At 36.6% G+C, this 23,218-nt stretch overlaps 1 protein-coding gene across 7 annotated transcripts in view; it reads left to right on the forward strand.

Annotated features, from left to right (window-relative positions):
- LOC106934979 (LIM and senescent cell antigen-like-containing domain protein 1) overlaps window positions 1-23,218 on the forward strand; it is a 35,063-nt gene that overhangs the window by 6,390 nt on the left and 5,455 nt on the right. Inside the window, exons 1-4 of one of the 7 annotated variants that reach the window (XM_015015183.1) lie at window positions 3,582-3,811; window positions 19,677-19,842; window positions 22,048-22,114; window positions 22,225-22,345. In XM_015015183.1, the coding sequence (XP_014870669.1) occupies window positions 3,717-3,811; window positions 19,677-19,842; window positions 22,048-22,114; window positions 22,225-22,345 (449 nt within the window). In that variant the 5' untranslated portion in view covers window positions 3,582-3,716. Of the gene's footprint in view, window positions 1-3,581; window positions 3,812-14,025; window positions 14,522-19,676; window positions 19,843-22,047; window positions 22,115-22,224; window positions 22,346-23,218 lie in introns of those variants that run through there. The other 6 variants (XM_015015184.1, XM_015015182.1, XM_015015187.1 and 3 more) reach the window with 6 other exon arrangements.

The following is a 23,218-nucleotide window of genomic DNA, read 5'->3' on the forward strand; positions in this document are numbered from 1 at the left end:
CAAATCTGGCCCACTGTTCTTTTTTTATGGCCCTCTTGGCTCCAAATTACATAAATAAGTCCCTCCAGTTTTTCACAAATCCGCAAAATTCACAAAAAAATCAGCAAATCCCCAAAGTTTTTCTGATCTTATTGCAAATGCTTCTCAAAGTTGGTCAAAAACGTTGGGTTTAAGTGACTGCCGCTAGTTATAATCCGTAACCACTAAGTCGAGTAATAAAAAGTCACATTTAACATCATGCATTAGCGCAAATATCAAAAAAGTTCTTACAAATATTTCTAAATCAACATGAACATTGTCTGTACATCCTGCAACATAGTAATATATAAATGTTTCCCCTTTCTTTCTAAGAGGAAGAGTTGTGTCGAACATTCAGGACTCACCCATGACGACTGAATTAATCATTTTCCCTTCAAATGTTTCCATCTGACACGACTTTCCTGAGAATTACTCGTTTGTTTAGTCATTGAATTATTTTCTTTTCCTGTTCGTTTTCTGCTCCATTTAACTCTTTAAAACTCACCTGAAAAACAACAAATGGACTGAAACAAAACCACACAACATCCTTGAAAAAGCTTGAATTTCAATGAGGCTAAACTTGGAATGCATATATATCCTCACTGTCTGAAGTGTCTGAAGTTAAATCAGACCAAATTTCTCTTGATCTAGCTCAGGTAGACTAATAAAAAATATTCTACTTACTAAACGCCAGGAAACTTGGCAAAAAAAAAATTATTATTTTTGATAACTTTCTTGAGCCAGTCAGTTGTAGGGTCAGACATTTCAAAACATAAAATTTTGTCATATTTTAGTTTACGTTGTCCCTGCTGTCCAATGTAGAATACAGAAATAAGCTGTATCATAAAAAAAAAGTCTTCTTTTGTTCATTGTGGTCCTGGAAAAGTTTGAAAACATACAAGTTTGAAAAATTGTACTGTGGAAAAAGTTTACAAACCTGAATACAAGACATTTTCGTCTGGGTTCTTTGCCAATATATCTTACTCAGACAAACAGAGCTGTTGGGTCAAATATCACACACACACACACACACACACACACACACACACACACACACTGCACTGCAAACAGGAAGTGATGTGGCCATGCAGGCCCTGATAAATGCAGTGGGAGTGTCAGTGGTGACAGCAAACAGGACTGTAGAAACATTGGAAACATCCTCCTGAATTTCTGACAGATTGTAGGTAAGAAGAGAAATTCACCGTTTTCTCTCTTTTTAAAGCAACATTAAATCTCTTTCACACACACAGATCAAGCTCATTGAACGGTTTGAACGTCACCTTTAAAACTTTTTATGCTTTCGGACTCGCGTGTACTTCCTCTTGTGTGCAACAGTGTGGTTCGCTTTACGCCTGCAGAATGATGATTGCAAATGGTTGCAGCAGGAGATCAGTAATCCAATTTCAGATTAAAACGAAATAAAATCTAACTTAATTTGTGCAGAAAGTTTGCAAAACATATATATCTGTGGTTCTAGATTAATTAGATACAGAAATGTCTCAGTTTATGTAATTTTTTACTATTTTTTAAGTCCACAATGACCATAGTTACATTTTTTGGACGTTTTAAGACAAAATATTGAATTGGATGCAGTGGCTGTAATACCAGTGATAACCACATAGAGGCAGTAAACTAAAGGAAATAGGAATGTTTATGTTGTCTGGCTACTGATAAATGAGATTTATCACAGATTTAAACCTTTAAAACAAAATGCAGCATCTTTGTTTTCGCTTTGTAATTCTCTGCAGAGAACATAAAACGTTCTAATTTTAAGCAGAAATTGGACTATATCTCATTTGATACAATATTTACAGATTATAAGTTAATTAATTGCCAGTTTTCTTGCATATTGGGACTTGTGATTTGCTCCAGGACGTTAATCTGGTGTGAAAGTTGAACTTTGACGCTCCGTGTCGACGACATGTGGAATCCTGAGCAGGCCAAGGCAAGCAGGTGAACGGCAATGTGTTTATTGGCTGCAGACCTGTCTGCGCATACCAAGGTGATGCACAATGAAACTCTGACAGCAGCAATTTAACAACTCTGCCCATCTAAAATTAAATCTGCACCGTCAGCAGAGATGAACTGCAGCAAAGTAACCGCAGGGATCATGAGGTGATGATTTCTGTCTTCAGGACGGAAAAGTGTGGTGTTAAGATTTTAAAAATGTTCATACACACAGCAATCAGTTTGAATAAAGTAAGTGAAATAAACCGCAGCTCCTCTGTTGATGATATGTTCTCTGTCGCAATTAATCAATTAATCACATGATAAAATTAGAATGAGCTTGTCAAATGAAAAGTACGCAGAACATACTTTTCATTCATTTCATTTCAATTCTTTTTTTAGCCAAGAATTCGATTAATCACCAGAATAATCAATTCCTACAACAATAGTCATTTATATGGTTCTCATACAGATGAACATTCAGCTGTCTAGTCTTTAGAAAAGTGAAAATATTGTGTGTGAGTGAAAAAGGAGCGGTTGTTCTCACAAAACGCTGCGATGAATTATTCATCAGTTGACATTTTGGATTTCAGTGGTTTGTTGTTTCTGCTGAGACGTTTTCTCAGTTCACAAGAGGAGCAGAAAGCAAGTTTTAAACACTTGGTTCATTTATCTGCTGCTTCTAAGTGTTTTTAAACAACGTCACAACGGTGACTCAGGACGCCTGGAGAAATATGAGGAAAATAATTGGCTATTGGCTGAGAAAATGTCTGAGCTGCAAAAGTTGAAAATGCATTAGAAAAAATTCAGAAATTTTGAGATGAGTCTGATATTTTCTAGAAAAATACCTGGACATTTCTGTTTCAAAAGTCAAACATTTCAGAAGTTGTCTGAGTTTGAAATGTTGAAAATTTTTGACTTTTGAAACTCATTTATTTTCATGTTTTCCTGGAATATTTCAGATTCATCTCAAAAATTCAAGGTTTCTGAAATTTTGAGATGAATTTGTAAACTCAAATTGAACCTCCTGCAAATTTTAGTTTTTTTTATACTCCCCTTGAGATGAATCTAAAAATTGCAGATTTTTTTTCTAGAAATTCTTTGACTTTTCAAACACAGATATTTCCTTTTTTTCTAGAAAAAAAAAGGAAAAAAAATATTAATCTCAATATTTTGAGATTAATCTCAACATTTCTTGAGTTTTTGCTTGCAGATTTTTGACATTTGAAACTCAGAAATTTTCTTGCTTTTCTAGAAAACCTCTAAGATTAAGCTAAAATTTTCTGATTTTTTTTCTAGCAAATTTTTGACTTTTGAATCTCAAAAATGTTGGAGTTTTTTTTGGCAGAAATCTACCCCTATTTGGATGATCCAACCAACTTCTTGACAGTTCTGGAAACTGTCCACTCTGTCTTTTCTCTGCCTTGTTTTTGTTTTTGAGAGAGCATCCCAGCAGAGAGAGCAGTAGGCGGTGAACCCACACCAAAGCAACAATCCCTTTCTCTGTCTCCGTTTCTGCGACTCCTTCCCCCTCTACCTGCTCCAGGTGGGAGGGAGGAGGAGCCAGAAGGAGCTGATAGGTGTTCGCGCTGCGAGGCCTGCGGGTGTGTTTGAGGGAGAGTGAGAGAGCAGAACAAGACCTGATATTATAATTTGGATCCAACATTTACTCTGGAAGTGTTGTTGTTAGAGCGGACAGGGGGTTTCAGCTGAGGAAGGAAGGGAGGGAGAGGCAGAGCGACGGCGGGGAGATGAAGTCTCTGAGGCTGAAGGAGTTGTCCAACTCAGATTTGTACAGGCGAAGGCAGGAGAGGCCGGACAGCTATGGAGGGCTGGCGAGAGACAGGTGAGTGGAGGCCTTTCAGAAACTTCATTTTCTGTCAACAGAGGATGAGATCCAGTTAGAAATGCTGCCATGACCCGCCAGTAATGGCCGTTTTCATCTGTTTAGAAATAAATGTGGAGAACAGGAAGGTGTGAACCAACATGCAGTACGGCTGAAACAATTAATCGAATTCACCGTGATTAATCGAGTTTTGAAATAATTATTTAGCAACCGATTAATCGCTAACTGGATTATACAGTCTCTAATATTCAGTTAGACTTATTTAATAGGAACAGACACACATTAAAATAGACAAACCGAATAAAACAATTCATATCATGGTTTTTATAGTGTAATCTAATTTGTAGCACTTGTCCCTAAACAATATACCTAAAAACTATTAAATGATAGTAATTTAAAATAATAAAACGTATTGATAACGTGTGTTTTCGGTAAATATGTGATTTACTGAAAAAACAACAATTTTGCAGCAGTAATTAACCCAAAGCTGAACAAGAAATATCAATATTTAGCATTTTAGATGAAAACCCTTCCTTATGCCCATAACTCCTCAAACGTCTCAGTTTTAGCTCCACCTGCTTCAAATACTGTTAAATCCTCCTATTAAGCACCTTTTGTTATTAAGTTACTGGTTAATTGGAAAAATAATCAACCGATTAGCCCTACAGTTTAATGATGTTAAGTGAAGCAGATATAACTTATTTAAATAGTTATTTAGCTGCAGAGTCCAAATTAAAAGAAGTTGAAAAACATGCAAGACGGTAACTCTGAACTACCAAAGGAGTAGATTGGTGAAACAAATCCAGATTTTACAGAAATGAAATCCTCAAAAACAGAAATTTTAATTATTCCATTAAATTGATTTATTGCCTCATTTTACTTGAAACCTTCACCCGTTTCTATAGCAAACAGTCGTTTAATCATCCCTCAACTTTATCTTATTGTTTTCAAATGTAATTACTTGTCATATATTCATGTTTTAAAAAACCCACTTAACGTGTCGGATGGATCCGTCCAGCCTTCTGAACCGTAGTGGTGGCTGGCCGTCAGTTTCGCTTTCGTTAGGTTGAGCTGATTGAACGATTGAGTTGTTGTTGTTTTTAATCACTGAGACATCCTTGTAGATAAGTCCTTACCCGTCTGCTGCGTACCGACCAGAACGGATAAGCTGCTACCTGAGTGGAGGGTTTGATCAGTAAACACCGCAGCTGATGGTTGAACTCTCCTGGCTGGAGTTCAGTAACGTCAGGAGATTTTTTGCAACGTTTGTTTGCTCAATATGATACCATCAGCGTCTCTCTGGTGTTCTGTTCTTTGTGAAACCCCCCGTCTTTCGCCACACCTTTCCAACCCTCTGTGTGTCAGAGACGGATCCTGAAGAGGCCTGAGGAATGTTGTAATTTCAGGAATGTGGACATAAAGATGGAGCTCCTGCTCCAGGGTGTCCGCGGTTAACCCGCTAACGCTTTCTGGTGGATGAGGAAGTTTTGTTTTCGTTTGTTCGGTACTTAAATCTTTAGAATGAAACTTTTAAAAAGTTCATTACATCTGACTTAAACAAAACAAAACAGATACGCTTTTAAAGATCTTTCAAACTTCTTCCTTCAACTTCCTTTAAATCTTTACCTGACCGAATACAGTGAAGTTCATGCTTAAAAAGGAAAACCATTGAAAAAGAACGACTAGATTAGGCCTGGATGAAAATCACCGTTCCATATCTGTCTTTCAATACTTATTTATTTATTTTTTCTTTTAAATATCTGAAATACCATCAAACTGGTGACGTGTCAGTTCCTGTTTTATCTACAGTTTCCTCTCAAGTTCTTGTATTATTTTTTTTCCTTTCACGCCACAGTGTTATTTTATTTTCAAGCAAAAATATAGATTTCTGCTTTTATTTTTAATTACGTCAGTTTTGGTCCTCCAAAGAAGACGCATATACAAGGGAAAAGTAAAAGGAGGAGACGAGGCACTAAGAAAAGAACAAACGCTTGTATAAGGAAAAGACAAAACTAAATGTATACATTTCTTGATGAAATTATGAGAAAAATGTGGAGTAAAAATCAGAAAAAATGTGGGGATCTTCTGATTTTGTATGTATTTTGCATATTTGTGAAAAATAGGAGTGACTTTTTGATATAATTTGGAGTCTAGAGGGCCACTTAAAAAGCTACAGCGGTCTAGATTTGGCCCCCGGGCCTCCAGTTTGACACATGTGGTCTATGGGTGGATGTTTTGGCAAACTCCTTCTGTTTTCAAATGTTATTATTTTATAGCCAGACTCTGACTTCTCTGCTGTCCTCCTTCGTTTTCGAGATGTTGTTTGATCAATAATGTTACACAATACTTTGTTTTTGTCCGTCACATATGATATCAATAAGGTTGCCTGCAAAATATGAAAAAATAAAAAAACTCATCAGCGTTAGGAATGTTTTTCCACAGCACTGCATGTCCAAGATTTGCTCATGAGAAAATACATTGTTTTATCAGGCAGCTTAAGCTTTTTCTGATCTCAGTTAAATCTGTAACAGAAACTAAAGATGAAAAAGTCTGTAAACTATTAAGGACAAAATAAATCTAGCATGAGATGTTATCCTCTGATGCACATGATTTCCTCCCCTGGAAGTGAAATAGAAGTGGACCGCTGATGGTGCGGGTCAAAAGGTCCCTTGAGGCCGATTGTGCAGAACAATAGAAACGTTAGTCATGTGTTGTTTGCCCAGTCACTGGTTCGGTGTGTGACTCGGTTTTATGCGATCGTGTAGCTGTCCGTGCTTGTGTTGGCACAAACGTACTTGAAGCTCTGCCAGGGGCAGGAAAGTTTTGCCCCAGCAGCTCTCCTGTCTGTGTTGCCATGGCTGCTGTTGACTCTGGGAGAACAGGTGTGTGACCTGGGCGTGTTTGATTTGTGAGCCTTCAGCAGAGGAAAACAGACCCGTGACTTGAGTCTGCACACTTCAGTGTGCTGTGATCAAATCCATTAGGCCATTAGATAAGCTTCAGTGACGTATTTCAGCTGGTTTGTTTCCTATTCTCTCCCAGCATTTTGACGGGAAATTGTTCTTTTCTAATTTTTTTTAAGACTATTTGAAATTACAGCATTATATGTCAAAGTTTCATATCAAATTGATTTTCTAAATAGCTTCAAAATGCATGAAACTGTGATTATATTTAATTTTTCTACTAAAACCGGAATGACAGAAGTCTCTAGTTCGGTGGTTTGGTCTTAACTAGCCCTATTTTTGAAGGACATATTATTTACGGAGACTTCATATCTCATTTTGTTGTTTGTTGTTTGTTTTGTTTATTTATTTTGGATATTTAAAATGTATTCCAGTTCCTCTGATAAATTTCTTGATCTTTGTTTGGCATAATGGCATTACTATGCCATTAACATTAAATTATTTGAAAATAATCTCGAAACCACAGTAATATAATTTATCACAATAACTTCTGGGCCAATTTATCGTCCAGCAAAATTTGTTATCATGACAGGCCTACCAGTAACAACTGAAAATAACTTAAATTTCATGTTTTAAAGGGTGTAATACTCCTGTTACTCATGGGTTTCAATACATTTAGTTGTATCCACTCCCTGCTTTACAATCAATCATTGAAACTGTCATGATCCCTGCGGTCTGGTACATTGTGCAGCTTTAGTTTTTTTATTGACTGGATGTCAAGGAAATTAAGGAAATTATTGCAGAAAATGTCTCCTAACTCAGAAATGTCTGAAGAAGAAATGGCAGCATTCCAAAGTACTAAAAGTTTATTGCACCAACATTTTTTAGTAAAGTGTTGCAGGCCTGAGCTTCAGAAATAAAGTTAACAAGACAAAACATGAAATATCTTCAGCTCATACTTGCTTCCCAGTAAAATGCAACACAGTTTTTTCATCACAGTTATCCATCTAACGCTGCTTGTTAGTAATAAAGACAATCCTTGAATTGCGTACTGGAACAGTACGCAATATTCCCTGTCATTCCCAAAATGTTGCATGGATGACCTGACCTTTGACCTGCATTGACTTGGAGAGAAGCCTATCTCCCCTGTTTTTGACAGTTGCTGGAGCTTTTTTAAGCCAAAGTTGACAAACGTATCAACACATGTTCTCCATGTGTCTTCATGTCAGCAGCAAAAACGAGCAAATTGCTTACCCTGACCATTTGGATTTATTTTGTTTATTTTGGTATGATGGATTTCACCATATGTCCCTACATTGAATATGTGGATTACACAGAGATCTGTCATCCTTCCTTTGGAAAAACTGACTCATCATCTTAACCAGAAATCAGACATATTTTTGAAACTTTGGGGTCCTTTTGAGTCTTTAGTCCCTAAGATTTTAGTTTGTTTTTGTTTTTGTTTTTTGGTTGTTGTTTTTTTTTTTTTTTACTGTTTATTTATTTTTTACAGTTTTTTTTTTCTTGTGTGTGTGTGTGTGTGTGTGTGTGTGTGTGTATGTGTTTGAGGCAGCACATGATTCTCTTTTGTTCTTTGTGTTGTAACTGATGTAACATTAAGAAAAACAATTTAAAAAAATCATAAACTAACGTGATGCAAAAAAAAATTTCCACGTTTCCTTTGACCATAAAATTGTGAAAATTGGAATTACAAAAATTAATTTGCTTAATGGAAGCATGCCAATAAAATGTGCGTATTTTGCAAAACTGCAACTGAATATCGTATAAATACGTAATCACCCTGTGTTGCCCGGTTGGCGACTTGTCCAAGGTGACCTCTCACCAGCCGACAGCAGGAAATAGGCACCAGCACCCCTCCCAACCCCAATGGGATAAGGAAGTGAGTGGATGGATGGATGGATGGATGGATGGATGGATGGATGGATGGATGGATGGATGGATGGATGGATGGATGGATGGATGGTCACTTTCTTCTGAAGTGGACTGATACAGAAAAACTGAACTGACTTGAAATACTGAAATTGCAAAATTGTGATTATTTTTTTTTTTCCAACATTGGCAGAATATAGAAAAAGTTTAATTCTATTCGAAACGCGTCTAGTTTTGGTAAAACCACCTCATCCTAGCATAAAAACTTTTTTTTAATCAAAAAACATTAACCCTTGTCCAAATAGCTGTTTCCATTAAACACATTTATTTTCATTATTCCAATTTGTGCAACGTTCTGGTGAATGGAAACACAGCGACTCACTTCAAGAGAAACCAAATGAGCTTTGAGAATCTCTATGCTGGATGTCACAACAACATGTAATCTATTTTGCGGTTTGCGTGCCTCAGAGGGCCCGGACTTAAAGACTAATATGAATATCTTTGGTTTGTTTCCACTTTCGGCAGAGCGTGCAGAGGAAGGATGGAGGCACATCAAATGTTAATCATAGCTGCATTTTCTGTGTGGTCTCATCCCTTTCATTTTGCTAAACAGTCATTTAAGTAATAACCAAGTCTGCATGGGGAGTCTGGTTTGGGCTTTTCAAAATCGTCCTATTTAAAGTAATTTTTCACCCAGTCGTAAACAGGGCTTGCACCGATGTGAGAAAATCCACTTGAACAATACGGCAGGGTGGACACCCGATAACTGGCTGCTGGATTCTAGGGTGGAGTCCTGAGCAGAAATCAAGCTTCCTGTTGAGTGCCCACCCTCTGCCCATTCATCAGTCATCACTGGTTCCCAGTAGGAAACCATTTAATGTTTAGTCCAGTGTGGGTCTGAATGGCAACATTTAAATATGCTAGAAACTGAAGTTATCTCAATTTCCACAAAAAAGGAGAATTATTTACATTTACATAAACTTTACTCCAGTTTTATTGAGCATAAGCGTTATTGTGTTTTATTTTACAGTGACATACTGAACCACAACGGCTGCAGGAAACATTAAAAAAGGGCAATACATCAAATTATTGATAGATAATCCAGAGAATTACTTGTATACTATTTAGGGCTAAAACAATTAGTCAGATTAATAGAAACAATTAACTAAGTTAGTAATCGATTAATCATTAATTGGAGTATACAGAATCTAAAATATACCATTTGCTGAAAAAATAACACAATCAAGCAGTAATTAACCCAAATATATAAAAAATATATACATTTTGCACTTTAGATTAAAAAAAATCCTTTGTTTGTAAATCTGCTCAACCAAAAGCTCCTCAAGTGTGATAGTTTTAGGTTTACCTGGGTCAAATTATGTAAAATTATCCCATTAAGCACATTTTTCTATCCAGTTATTGATTAGTTAATTTAAATAATAGTCAACAGATTAGCTCTAAACTTTGCTGATGAAACAGAAAATGGCTTAATCAAGTATTTATTAGCTGCAGATGTGTCCTTTGCTATGTAATATTAAGGTAATAAGATGTTTACTGCCTTTTTTTAAAAAAGTTCTTGAATTATTTCTATATTTTTTTAAGTGGTTACATAAAAAAATCTGCAGAATGTTTTTTTTTTTTTTATCCAATTACTCGATTAATCACTGGGAAAAAATGATAGAATGATTGATTCCTAAAATAATCAACACTGGATCAGTGTGAAACTATTTTAAGCAATATTAAATCAAATCAATATCAAATCAAACTGTGACCGAAAGGAACTTTTTAATAAAGCAACCAATATTTAAAAAGAAAAATACAACACAAAACTTTGGTGATTTGAAATCAAACACACAAACGTTGAATAATATTCAACGTTTGTGTGTTTGATTTCAAATCACCAAAGTTTATTATAATATGAGTATATGAAAGTTTTTTTTAAGACCTTTTCTCTGAATAAAGACAAATATCAGGTGTGCAAGAATGTCTTCTGCCATCTCGTGTTGCCATGGCAGCATCAACAAAAATGACTTAAACGGATAAACAATGTGATAAGGAGGAACCTGTGGATATTATTGGAACCTTACAGATAATCCTGAGCATCCTCTTCATCAAACTGCTATACAACAGTAGTCTTCAGTCAGAGGCTTCTTCAGATTTGCTGTAATACAGACAGCTACAGGAGCTGCAACTCTTTGAAGAAATCTGTATAATATGAGTTAAAACGTTTAATTTTCTTCAGGGATTAAAGTATTACTGACATAAATTAGAGGAAATTGTCTGAAATTGTAAATATTTGATAATTCAGCATTTTAGCTGAAAAAATAAAATAGTTTGTTGACCCGTGTCAATAGAGACAGCCGTCTCTCTGTGTATACAATCTGACATATATACACAAAACAGCAGCTGCCATCACCTAGTTTGGAGTTGAGGCTCCAATGAACATCTATTTGTAGAATGGAGTCATGAAGACACTCAGATGCATCTCAGCTGGACACACACACACACACACACACACACACACACGCAGGGCTTGGACATCATGACGTAAACTCCAGCTTTCGTTAATAAATCCTTCGTTCTGCTGTAAAAACGGATCGGCTGCTTCTTCTCCGTTTGAGCGTCGAGCTTGTTTGTCTCGCTGCAGAGTATTTCCGGATCTGGCCTGGAGTTGTTTTGATGCTTTGCAAAGTGGTCGTTAATTTGTGGAGCCGGTTGAGCACAACCACATAAAGAGCTGTCTATCTACCCAGATTTTAGGGTTTACAGGAATGCCGTTGCTTAGAGCGTTGTGGGATTTTGAAGGATTAAAATATTTTATAATTGATCCAAATAGTTTCCCTGTTGGGTTTTAGACTTGTATTCAAGCTGAACCGGCTCTGACTCTGGAAATAAACGGCTCATAAATAAGCACATTAAGCACGGGGTTAAGTTGTTATTAGAAAGGTGAACATGAAGTTGAAGTTTGCAATTAAAATTAAAGAGCTAAATAGGCGCTGCTTAGTGAGGGCATTGCAGCCAAACGGGTCACATGTTTAACTGTTTCGAATATCCTGGTACTTGTGCAACAGCAATTTGTAATGAGAAACAACCATATCAGGGTCAGATCTCCTTGGCTAAACTTGTGTAATAAATACAATTTACACTAAAGCTGCCTCTTTTATATTATTAGAAAGAGGTATTGTATGAAGGAATTTTTCTGCCATAATCCAAGAGCACACATTTTCAGTCTGAAAGCAAGATTTCATGCCTTTCTTCTCAAAATGTGTAATTCTTGTACTCAAAATTTCTGCTGTCTTTCAAATATTCACTGTGCTTTCTCAAACCTACAATAGTAGGCATGCAGGCGCACCCACTACAATTAAACAAACGCACCCAGTACAACGCTTTAATTCTATTGGCTGAGTGGTTGCCAGGCGACGGTATTCTATTGTTCCAAGTGAGCAGAAAATGATTCTCAAGCGAGCAGAGAGGTTTGCAAGCTTGAATTTGATCCGAGCAGAGACAAGTTTTGACTGCGAGAACTAGAAAATACACTAAATTTTTAGGAACTTCTTACACCCTGCTGTGAATCTTATGACTTCACTGTAGCAAGCTTTGAGTCTTCTTTGTTCAACACCGACTTCCACACTGAAGAGTGTTCTTGCCACAAAGAGTTTTCACTTAGATATGGTGCATTTTAAACTGGATTTATCAGTTTAGGATCAATGTCAACATGAAAAATCTACTGTTTGATCACTATTTATTTTAAAAGTAACGGTAACACTTTATTTGAAAGGATGTGCATAAGACTGACATAACACCTATCATAAACATGAAAGAGTCTTTCTGAATGTTTGAATATTGTCATCATGAAGTGTCATTCGATAGGTAATTTTATTTATATAGCACATTTTAAGCAACAAGGCAATTCAAAGTGCTTTACATGAATTAGAAGGAAATACAAACAAAACAACAAAACCAAAAGAAAGACAAGGTAAAGTACATATTGGTTCCCTATGTTTAATAAGAATAAAAATAAGTAGTCCGTAGTTTATAAACTGGTAAGGGTTTCTCTGGATTCTTGTTCTGATAAAACTAAATGTTGGTTCTAGTGTTGTGGGTGGAGTTCTAGATGTGTACAATATAAAGCTAAATGTTGGTTCTCCATGTTTGACTCTTGTTCTGCATCAGGTAGACGTTACTTTCTAAGTTTGTTCTAGATTTGTAAACTAACGAGTCTCTCTACGTCCTGTTCCGATGTTAAACGTATAAAGCTAAATGTTGGTCTAAAGCAGGGGTGCCCAAAGTCGGTCCTCGAGGGCCGGCATCTTGCATGTTTTAGTTCTGGTGGTACTTAGGCAGGGGTCCCCAAACTACGGCCCGCGGGCCGGATCCGGCCCGCCTCCTCATTTGGTCCGGCCCCATGAACAATACTGGATCCGGCCCGCCTCCTCATTTGGTCCGGCCCCCTGAACACTACCAGAGAGCATTCAGTGCTTTTTTTTTCATATATATGTGGATTTTTCTTCAGCCACCAAGGGGGCTCTTGAGCAGATATGAAACTTAGTTTCCCTCAATGGAATATATACTAGTCAGTACCAGTCACCGTTTCGCTCACAGTTTTTTTTCCATTTGCATTCTGGGTAAAAATCTATCTACAAACGCGAATATGTAGTCGGCAGTAATCCAATCCCCCCCCATCAACAAAACTTTTCTAAGGTTTCTTTCTCGAAAAACTAAGACCGGCCCCCAACCAGAAAAGGGAACAGTTATGTGGCCCTCGCAGGAAAAAGTTTGGGGACCCCTGCTCTTAGGCCTTCTAACGAGCCATCATTTGATCCAGGTCCGTTAAACCAGGGAGAGAACTAAAACATGCAGGATGCCGGCCCTCAAAGACCAACTTTGGGCAAACCTGGTCTAAAGGCCAAGTACTCCACAGTTTATAAGCTAAATGTTGACCCTTTTAATCGGTTTTAATCCATCTGTGCTTAAGAAATGTCATTATTTACCAAAAGACACTGCATGACAACATCCGTAAACATTCATAAAGACTCATTAATGTTCATGACAGGTGTTATGTCATGTTTATGCCAGTGTCATGTCAGTTCTTCATAAGTGTTACCAAAGTCATTTAAAGTTTTCCATCTAAATCAGAATGGTGAGCTTGATTGACGTTATCCGGCTTGCCTCCCGAAACACTTTCTGCAGTTTTGTTTTGCTCAGTGATGTCAACCAGATGATGAAACGGTCGTAGTGATTAGTTTGCCTGTTGCTCTTTTCTTAGTGTCTCACTTGTTTACCTCAAGCTCCAGCTGCTAAACACAAAAACTTGAGTCAGTTGAGGAAACGGTTGAAAAATGAAACGAGGACACGTGTTTGTGTGCATCATTGTGACACAGTGACCTCTGTCTGCACAGGCGTCAGTCAGGGTGGGCTCTTTATTTCAGTATCCTGCCCAAGAATAGCCACCGAGTGACGGGAGGGGAGGCTGATAGTGTGTGTGTGAATAAGAGAGCAACAGGGGGAATGAGAGAACGAGGGAGTGTTGAGTCCATCAGTGACGGAGTCTGTGTGTTTGAGACAAGTAGAGAGAGGGAGAGATTTCCCAGCACAGTTTGATCGGCACCTCGGTTCTCCCTCCCGCTGCGTGAGTTACGGCTCCGACACTTCCAACGATCACAGAGGATTTTACCCAGAGCCCAAGGAGTTGACTCAATCTGCCGGAGATGAGCGTGGAAATGAACGGGCGCGCCGTGCCACCTTCCATACCTGAGGATGGCGAAGCCCCGGACCACATCCGCCACGGAGAGATGAACGGCTACCAGAGGCTTCAGGCTGGGGACGGGGGAGAGGCTGAGCTCCCGGTGTCCAAGTCCCAGAGACGGAAGAGTGACGTCAAAGTCTATAAAGAGTTCTGTGACTTTTATGCTCGCTTGTAAGTAGTGCTAGAAAATTGGAACAGAAATTCAACAAATCTGGTGGTGAAAGTTGTTTTTTAAACCATAAATGTGTATTGATATGAGAAGTAGTTAAACTTTCTTCTTGCTGATGAAAAAGGTCAATTGGTATCACATTAAATCCAACATTTTCATATATTTAGAAGGTAAAGAATGTTGAGGTCGTATTTGCCGTCACGTTATTAGCTTAAGTCCGATCCGACTGCAGTGCTGCAGAATGTGAGGAATTCCTCCGTGGAGCTGAAGCGGACAGTCTGATTAGCTCAAGCTGCTGTTTGTGCAGAGATATCTGGACGCTACAGGAGGGAACGCACAGGGAGGGCTATTTTCGTGCCAAACGGGGGGAGAGTTGTTATACAAAATGGCATATGCCAGCTGGCATTCAAAATATGTGCGCTTGAGAGACAGCAGAGCTAAATATACATACTGCATTTCTAAACTGTTCATCACCTGATGCAGGAAAAGATGGGCATTAGGTCACCTGCAGGATTTGGATCAAAGCTTTTTGAGGAGATTATTTAAAAATGAGTGAGGTAACTATCAACAGGTACTTAATTTGTATTATTAGTTAGAAAATTGGTAATATTACCAATTTTACTAGTAGTACAAATAGTAACATTTTTACCTGGCTGCAGTAAAAAAAAAAAAAAAACAACTTAAAAATGAGTTAAGATATAAAAATGTAAATTTTTATGGAAAGTCAACTTGATGTAGTAATGTAAAAACTTAAGTAAAATTCCTGTTAACTAATCATTTTTAGTTTAATATAATAAGACAGTTAAGGAAATATCTTAAGTGTTTTGAACTTGACAATTACAGTTACTACAACTTCACTGAGTCAAAGCAACAAGACAACTAGCATATTTTTTACAGTGTGCCGTTCATCTGTTATGATGCTGATTATAAAGTAGCCCAAGTCAGTTGCCTGCATTATTACATCACATTAGAAACCATAAGTACAGTTATTAAAGTTAATGCTATGTATATTGTTGACACCTCAGTTGCAATAAGGAAGTTTGCTGTGCTTAAAATGATTGTTTTCCTGCCTCAATATTCTTATAAAATGTTCTTTTTTTCACTGTGCAATCTGTTTTTTAGAGTGCACCACTCCCTCCTACAGCAAAACATAACATTCCCCTACTGATACTCGGAGTCTGTGACACAATAAACCCAAGACATCATTAGAAAGATGAACTACTGTGCTTTTAACTATATATGTTTCTAACCAACTACTATAAAATGCATGGCATTGTAGAATTGGGTAATTGTATTATTTAATAAGGGTAGCTCAAAATTTAAACAACTGATTATCTGCAGTTTTGGAGGAAGAAGTTGCATCTAGTGATGAAGTGATTATATACAGTAATTGTAGGCAGTTGTAGATTTTTTTAAGAGCAGTATTTATGCTCTTTTGGGTTATGTTTGAACAATCAAAGTTATCTAAACAGACGGAAAAGAAATCACTTTTTGCACTTTTAGCAATATCCCAACAGTACCCGAAATAAAAGTGTATAATTTGCTGATGTAGGCACACTAACTAAAAGATTAATTGCTCTAACCCTAAAGCACTAATCATAAACTGTAATGCCGCTAACGCTAAAGAACTACACCAACATTTAGTGGAAGCTAATCCTAAAGCATTAACTTCAGTTCAAATCATATCTGCCTTTGAAAGATTACATTTAATTTTAATTTATATATTATACTCTATTGTATTTATGTTTACATCTTGTTCTGTTTTTTGTGTTCTGTATGTTTAGTCATTGAAATAGTGTAAAAAAAGAGAGAATAGGAAACAGATCTGTACCACGAACTTCAAAATAAGAGCATGAATATTAATGTCTAACTACCAGAATAATTTTTACAGTCAATAATCAAAACTTCAACACAGATTTTGACTTTTATCATCTAAAAATTTACAAAACAGCAAAGGAAATCAGAGATTTAGAATTTATCTGGAAAAATTAATTTAGGTAAAGCCATGTGCGCTAAAGGTTAGCGCTGTTATTAGCCCACTACTAACGATTTCTAACTGCTAAAGGTATTTGGTTTTTATTGGACCCCTAGAAATGCGTTTCAGTTGATATGTGAATCTGCAGGAGCAAATGTTCACCCACACTGTCTTCACAACGCAGTAATTACAATTGGACAATGTGCTGACTTTACTGCAAATCAGAAGTTCAAAGCGTAAAGAATGACATGCTGATGCCACATGGGAATTCATGCTGAACAAGTCTGTGCTTCAAGAAGATGCTTCTCTCATACTTTTTCTTGCTGTCTTCATCTCTTTTTTGTTTGTCCTGTTGATACAGCATATTATTTATACAAATACATGAACCAAAGAAGAAAACACATGGACATGTTATAAAGCAAAGCTCTAAGCAGGCTTTTTACTTCCTGTCACCTTGCAAACTCTTTCCAGGTGCCAGTCTTTTGAGCTGTGAGAACATAACTCTCTGCTTTCTTTCTCTGCCTCATGTGTGAATTTAATTTAGCCGCATGAAAGCAGCTTTTGAGCAGATCCCAACAAAAACTAAGCCAAGAGATATGGAAAATTGGATTAAATTTAATTAGGAAAGGCCTTTTTTCCCCAAGCTATATAAATGTGTTCAGTTTGGCTATGGGTGCTGCTAAAGGCAGATATGAGGGTGGAAATGCCTGAGGGATGTATCACTTCCTCACGGCCAGGGCAGGGCTGTCAGGGTGTTTGATATCAGTCCAAACGAGCCAGAAGAAAAATGTGTATGTGATAATCCCGCAGCAGACTGGACACATCTTGCCTCAAAGTGGTATTTTTACAGCGCATTCCAGCTAAACACCTTTTTAATGCTAGGTGTATGATATAATAAATGCTTCATACAGCTGCCGTTGTTCACATGTTGATGTTTGGCGCATAACCCAAAAATGAGAACAAATGAATCGTGTTTTTGGACTTCTTTGAGAAAAATCCAGCATAACTAAGTAAAAATTACCAGATGGTTTCACTTTGTGATGATCCTCCATGGTCTTGTGTGTTGCCTTCACACACTGTGCTATTTTGACCTTTTCGAAAGCAGGAAAGCCAGGATTGTTCCTCCAATTCCCCCTCCTCTGTGTTTTTCATAGCAATATGTCTCCCTGCTTCATATTTCCACCTACATCCAGCTTATTGGGTATTAAACTGCAGAGCAGGGACATCTATCTGGATTTTATGTTCTTATTATAAGCATTAAAGTATTTAGATTTAATGTCACCGTTATCAGAGGGCATCTTTGTTTTTTAATGAAAGTCCTTATAAGAAATTAGGTTTTACAGCCCTTTGTGCTCATGAATGACATTGCAATTGCATGATTTCCTAATATCTTGCAGCTTTAATCAACACAAAATCTGGAAACAACCACTTGGGCAATCATATTAGCATTAAAGCGCTGTGAGAAAGCACAAAGGCAGCGCAATTAAATTATATTACACAATTTCTATTGTTGATGGGAAGATAATTAGTAACTGCTATGCGTTTTTAAAAACTGTTTTTATTGCCTGATGGACTCCAGTCAAAAACTCTAACAGTTCTGATCTTACATCAGTGGTAAGGTGGTGATAAGTTTGTCATTAAATGCGGTAAAATTCAAAAGAAGAAGATGAGCATGGCTAAAGCAGTGCTAGGCTAAACAGTTGTAGCTTCAGTTTACTTTTACATTCTGTTCAATTTCCTCTCAGTTTCTAACTCAGCACACATGTTAAAGTAAACAGAGCCAAAACAAATGGAGACAAATGCAAAACAAAAAAAAAACCCCACACCTGTGCTATGGAAAGCTTTTTTCTTTCATGAGATAAAATAAAAATGTTGCATCTGGATGGGAGACACAAACTCAGAAAAATAAACCTTCTGTTTGGGTTAGCATTTACATTTCAAAGATTTCTCAGAACGATGAACCAATATTGTTAACATTTTGTTTTTGTAATATAGTTGGGCCAATCACAAACCTCCCCAACACTGAGAAAATCCAAGGCCTGTTTTTCTTTTTTACAGTAATAAAATCAAAGTTTCCATCTCAGACTTTTTTTATTTGCTTCATCAAGATCATCATTGAGTTGTTTTATCTATTTTTGATCAAACTTTTTTTATTTATAATTTTACCACCTCTTTTCAGTGTTATGTTACACAACTATTGTCATGAATTATATTACAGGCATAGAGTCCGAGTCCATGTTGGCTAAAAAAATTACCTTATTGCAATTAAGCAGTACGCGTATTGTGTAGAGTGATTTTGTGATAGTAAATTCAAAGCCATGTAAACAAAAATCTTAAATGAACAACGGTCAAACAGTTATTTTTTCATTTCTACTTTTAATTATGCATTTCAAACAGGTTTTAAAAAAACTAAAGAACAAGCGGCCAGTATGTCAGGGAAAAACCTGTTCATACGCTGAACAAAATGCATTTATCAGGACTTCAATCTGGAATCCTTACTTATTCTAGTTTAACATTCTACTTCATCCACTCTGTTTCATTACAGACTGAAAAGAGTCATAACTTGAGTTCATAAGAGTTCATACTTCTTGGGCTTGTTTCTTGTGTCTCAGATTTTGAGATTATTATTTCTAAATATTAGAAAATATTACACCCATCCCTGTTGATATAGTGCCGAACATGTTTTACTGTGATAAAAATATTTTATCTGATCGTTAATCCTGCACATGTTGTTTCTTCCCTGTCCTGTAATCTTAAATCCAATTTAAAAGCCGATGTTTGTCCTCATACCTCAGATTTGATTAGCAGCAGCTTCTTGCTGTGCCAGAAGGACAACATGCAGGTTTTACTCCTCGCTTAGCCTCCCACCCTGATGAACCAGAACCAAAATAAACCTGGAAACTCTTACATCACATGTTCCCTCTCCGCTGTCTCTCTCAGTTTAATCTTCCAGCTGTTATCATGCTGTGGGAAATGTGGCAACAACTTTTTAAACATTGTTTTATGTGTTCTGGCGTGATCCCAGTTATTGTCCTACCCAAACTCTGTTTACTCCTGGGTTGAATCAACTTATACCAAACCAATAAACCATTCATTCATCATTCATTTTTATTTAAATTATGCCCTTTTTGCATGATTTCAGTGCATTTTGCCCTGATTTATTTATTTTTCTTCATGTTTGTCTTCAGCAACATGGCCAACGCCCTGGCCAACGCCATGTGTGAGCGCTGCAAGAGTCGCTTTGCGCCGGCGGAAAAGATAGTGAACAGCAACGGGGAGCTTTACCATGAGCAGTGCTTCGTCTGTGCGCAGTGTTTCCAGCAGTTCCCAGAGGGACTCTTCTATGAGGTAACTTTCTATGCCCTGATAAATTAATAAAAACATGCATGAGCCAATAACTCTTAGATGTAAGCGCTCCCTGAGGCAAAATCAGCAGATGCTGTGTAGCACACTTCCTATCTGCTCTGTCTGTGTGTTTTTATGGAGCTGTAAAATTAAATAGATTTATGTTTTTGCTTTTTTTTGTTACACTTTAATGTTTCAGATCATCCAACATTTTAATATCAGATAAAAGTAAATACAAAAAGCAGTTTTTAAATAATTTCATTTAAAAGTAACCTACTATACATCCTTGAACATGTTACAATAGGTCTGTCTATGGGGTAAATAAAACATGTTTGTTACATTTTACACTCGTTTACTCAACGTTTACACTCACTTGTGAAAATGTCGGCAACAGATGTGCAATTATGCAGCCGTACATATTTGAAAAGCATAAGTGGGGCCTCTTGGACATCCAACAAGAATGCAGCAAGTGGTTTCTGGATGGTAAAATCAACAATCAAACACTTTGCTTTTTCCAGCAGCCATTGTAGAGCAAAATCAGCTGAACAAATGTCCTGGAGCTCAGCTTGGGTTGCTAGGTAACAGGCTGGGCTTCACTGGGGTTGCTAGGTGACGAGCAGTGCCTCCTGATGTGGCGTTATATTCCGAAGGCTCAATTTCCAAACACAAAAAAATTAACTTATGGCCAATTAGCGACTGGGTGTTTTTTAAGCAGTTGGGTTGTTTTTGGAAGCAGGAGAAACCCAAATGGATGTATAAAAATATGCAAAATGTTAATTTTGTATGATTGATCCCCTTTAAGGTAAAGAAAGTCATGTGAAAAAAAATCTATTTTACACTAAATGCAATAACTGGTTATGTATTTGCAATAAATAGACCAGTTTTCTTTCCTATTGAAGGATTTTCAAGCATTTATAAACTCTGCAAAGTCACATAAAGTGAACAAAATGTGGTTAATAATAGTTAATCACAAAATGTGAAATGTGAATACCCCTTTTTCCTTAATCAATGAAATAATAATTTTAAAACTTCTTTTTGTGTTTATGGAGGATATCATTGGCTACTTTTGAAATATTTTGGATTGTTTTAATCACAATGTGTAATATGAAGGAGTATTAGTGCCAGGCTAAGAGAAAAAAATTAACTATTCAAATAAAGTCATGGTATTACATGAAAAAAGTCAGAATATAACAAGAATAAAATCGTTCCCCAGTAACTCAAAAATAATACGAGAATAAAATAGAATACAAGAATAAACTCGGAATACTACCTGAATAAAATTGTAATACTTCAAAGTGGTAATTTTATAACAAAATACATTATAAATTATAATAATTATAATAAACTGAAATGAGGAATGTTGACCATATTTTGAGGTTAGAATTTGGTAATCAAAACTTTGTTTTCATGAAAACAACTTTTTTCTAGTAATTTGACAATTTTCTCTGTTATTATTGTTACTTTACTGTCATAATATTGTTGCTTTACTCTCGTAATTAAAAAAAAAATTATGGTAATATGTGCAGTTAGTATAAAACAACATGTAGAAGACTTTTTGGCACACAAATGTTCTGCAGAAGTAAACCAAGGTGATCACAACCTTTAAACAGTGTTGAATTATTAAAAGCTGCTTTTCCAATAAACTATTTCTCCACAGACGTTGAAACAAGGTCAGGTGTTTCTCAGATTCCCCGAACAACACAGGGCCTCTAATGTGAACCACACAACCTGATCAATAGTTAATAGGCATCAAAGACAAGGAGATCAGTTCTTCCTTTCCTTACTGTTCATGTTGCTATAAATACACAGAGATAAAATGAAATCCAGGAAACATCCACAGCTGCAGTTAATTTAATGACAAAGATTAAACTAATTATTTCCTTCTTCATGTTCAGATGTTCTGCTGTGAAATTATTCACATTTTTCTCTGTAATTATTCCCACTATTTGTATTTTATATCACTATTTTGTGATTAAACATCACTTAAACCCCATGTATATTCAACAGTATACATATCTGACTATATATTTGCATGACATTATGAGCAAACATCAATAACTTTTAACATGTTAAAATGCATATAAAAATGTTAAAAGTATTATATGCAACCATTTTGGTGCCTGTTTAAAATGCACTTCAGCACTTTATGCTGGAGTTAAAGTGAGAAACGTTTGAATTACAACACCAGTAATATATTTGTTTTGACAGTTTGAAGGCAGGAAGTACTGCGAACATGACTTCCAGATGCTGTTCGCTCCTTGCTGCCATCAGTGTGGTGAGCATAAACCTTTCTTCTTGTTCAGAACCAAATGAGAACAGAGCTGGATTTTAAGAGCCAAATCGCTTCATTGCTGTTGTTTCTGTAAACGTTTGTTCTCCTCTCAGGTGAGTTCATCATTGGCCGAGTGATCAAGGCGATGAACAACAGCTGGCACCCCGAGTGTTTCTGCTGTGACCTTTGCCAGGCCGTTCTCGCAGATGTTGGATTTGTTAAAAACGCCGGACGGTCAGTGCTAGTTCAGTCATTTACTCTCATATTTAATGTTTGGTGGGTGTGAATGTTCCAATAAAAATACATCTGTATTTATACAAGAGAATTTACCTAAACCTTATAACATAATTTAACTTTTTATTTAAAAAAAATCAGAAAAGCTATAATTCTTTCTACTGTTGCTAAAATAATGGTTAAATGTTGATATTTAAATTTTGATTCATATGGACAACAACAGAATAAAGGTGTTGAAAATCAGTCCTGTAATCATTTCAGTAAGTAATTGATTTAATCTGATTATTTTAACTGACATAACGTTAGTTCTCATGTCACGTCACACGTCAGTGAACTTTGCCCTTTTCTGGCAGTTGCCATGGAGTTCCTAACTTACAAATAATATAAGTACATGACAACTATTCCTCAAACACAACTTGTGAGTATTCCAGCTCTATGTAATACTAAGATAAATATCAGTGATATTTACCGTAGTTAATTACTGCCGATGTAGCAAAATTAGCTTAGCTAATGTAGCTTTTAGCTGCTAGCTAACACGGACGTGTAACCTACATGTATGTTACTATTATATCCGTGCTCTGCCTGTCACCTGAACCTTGTTATTCACACGAAGAGTTCGTAAGTCCATTATAAGTAATGGACTCATGTTTAAACATTGTTTGTATTCGTTCATGGATTTCAGTCTCCATGGTGTTCACGAAGTAGTTAACTGGATCGGCAGCTTGTCCACGTCGTCTGATACATTTTCCTTCTCTGTCTCATACGGGTAAATCCCGACAGCAGTGATTTTGTTCTTGTATCTTTCTCTTACACATTGGTCAAAAGTGTCCATATATTTTCATTTTGTTCGTCTCCAAACCATGGGTCCAGTGT

The sequence above is a fragment of the Poecilia latipinna genome, unplaced genomic scaffold (genome assembly GCF_001443285.1).
Source record: "Poecilia latipinna isolate Pla-1442-1.1 unplaced genomic scaffold, P_latipinna-1.0 Scaffold1890, whole genome shotgun sequence".
NCBI lineage: Eukaryota > Metazoa > Chordata > Actinopteri > Cyprinodontiformes > Poeciliidae > Poecilia > Poecilia latipinna.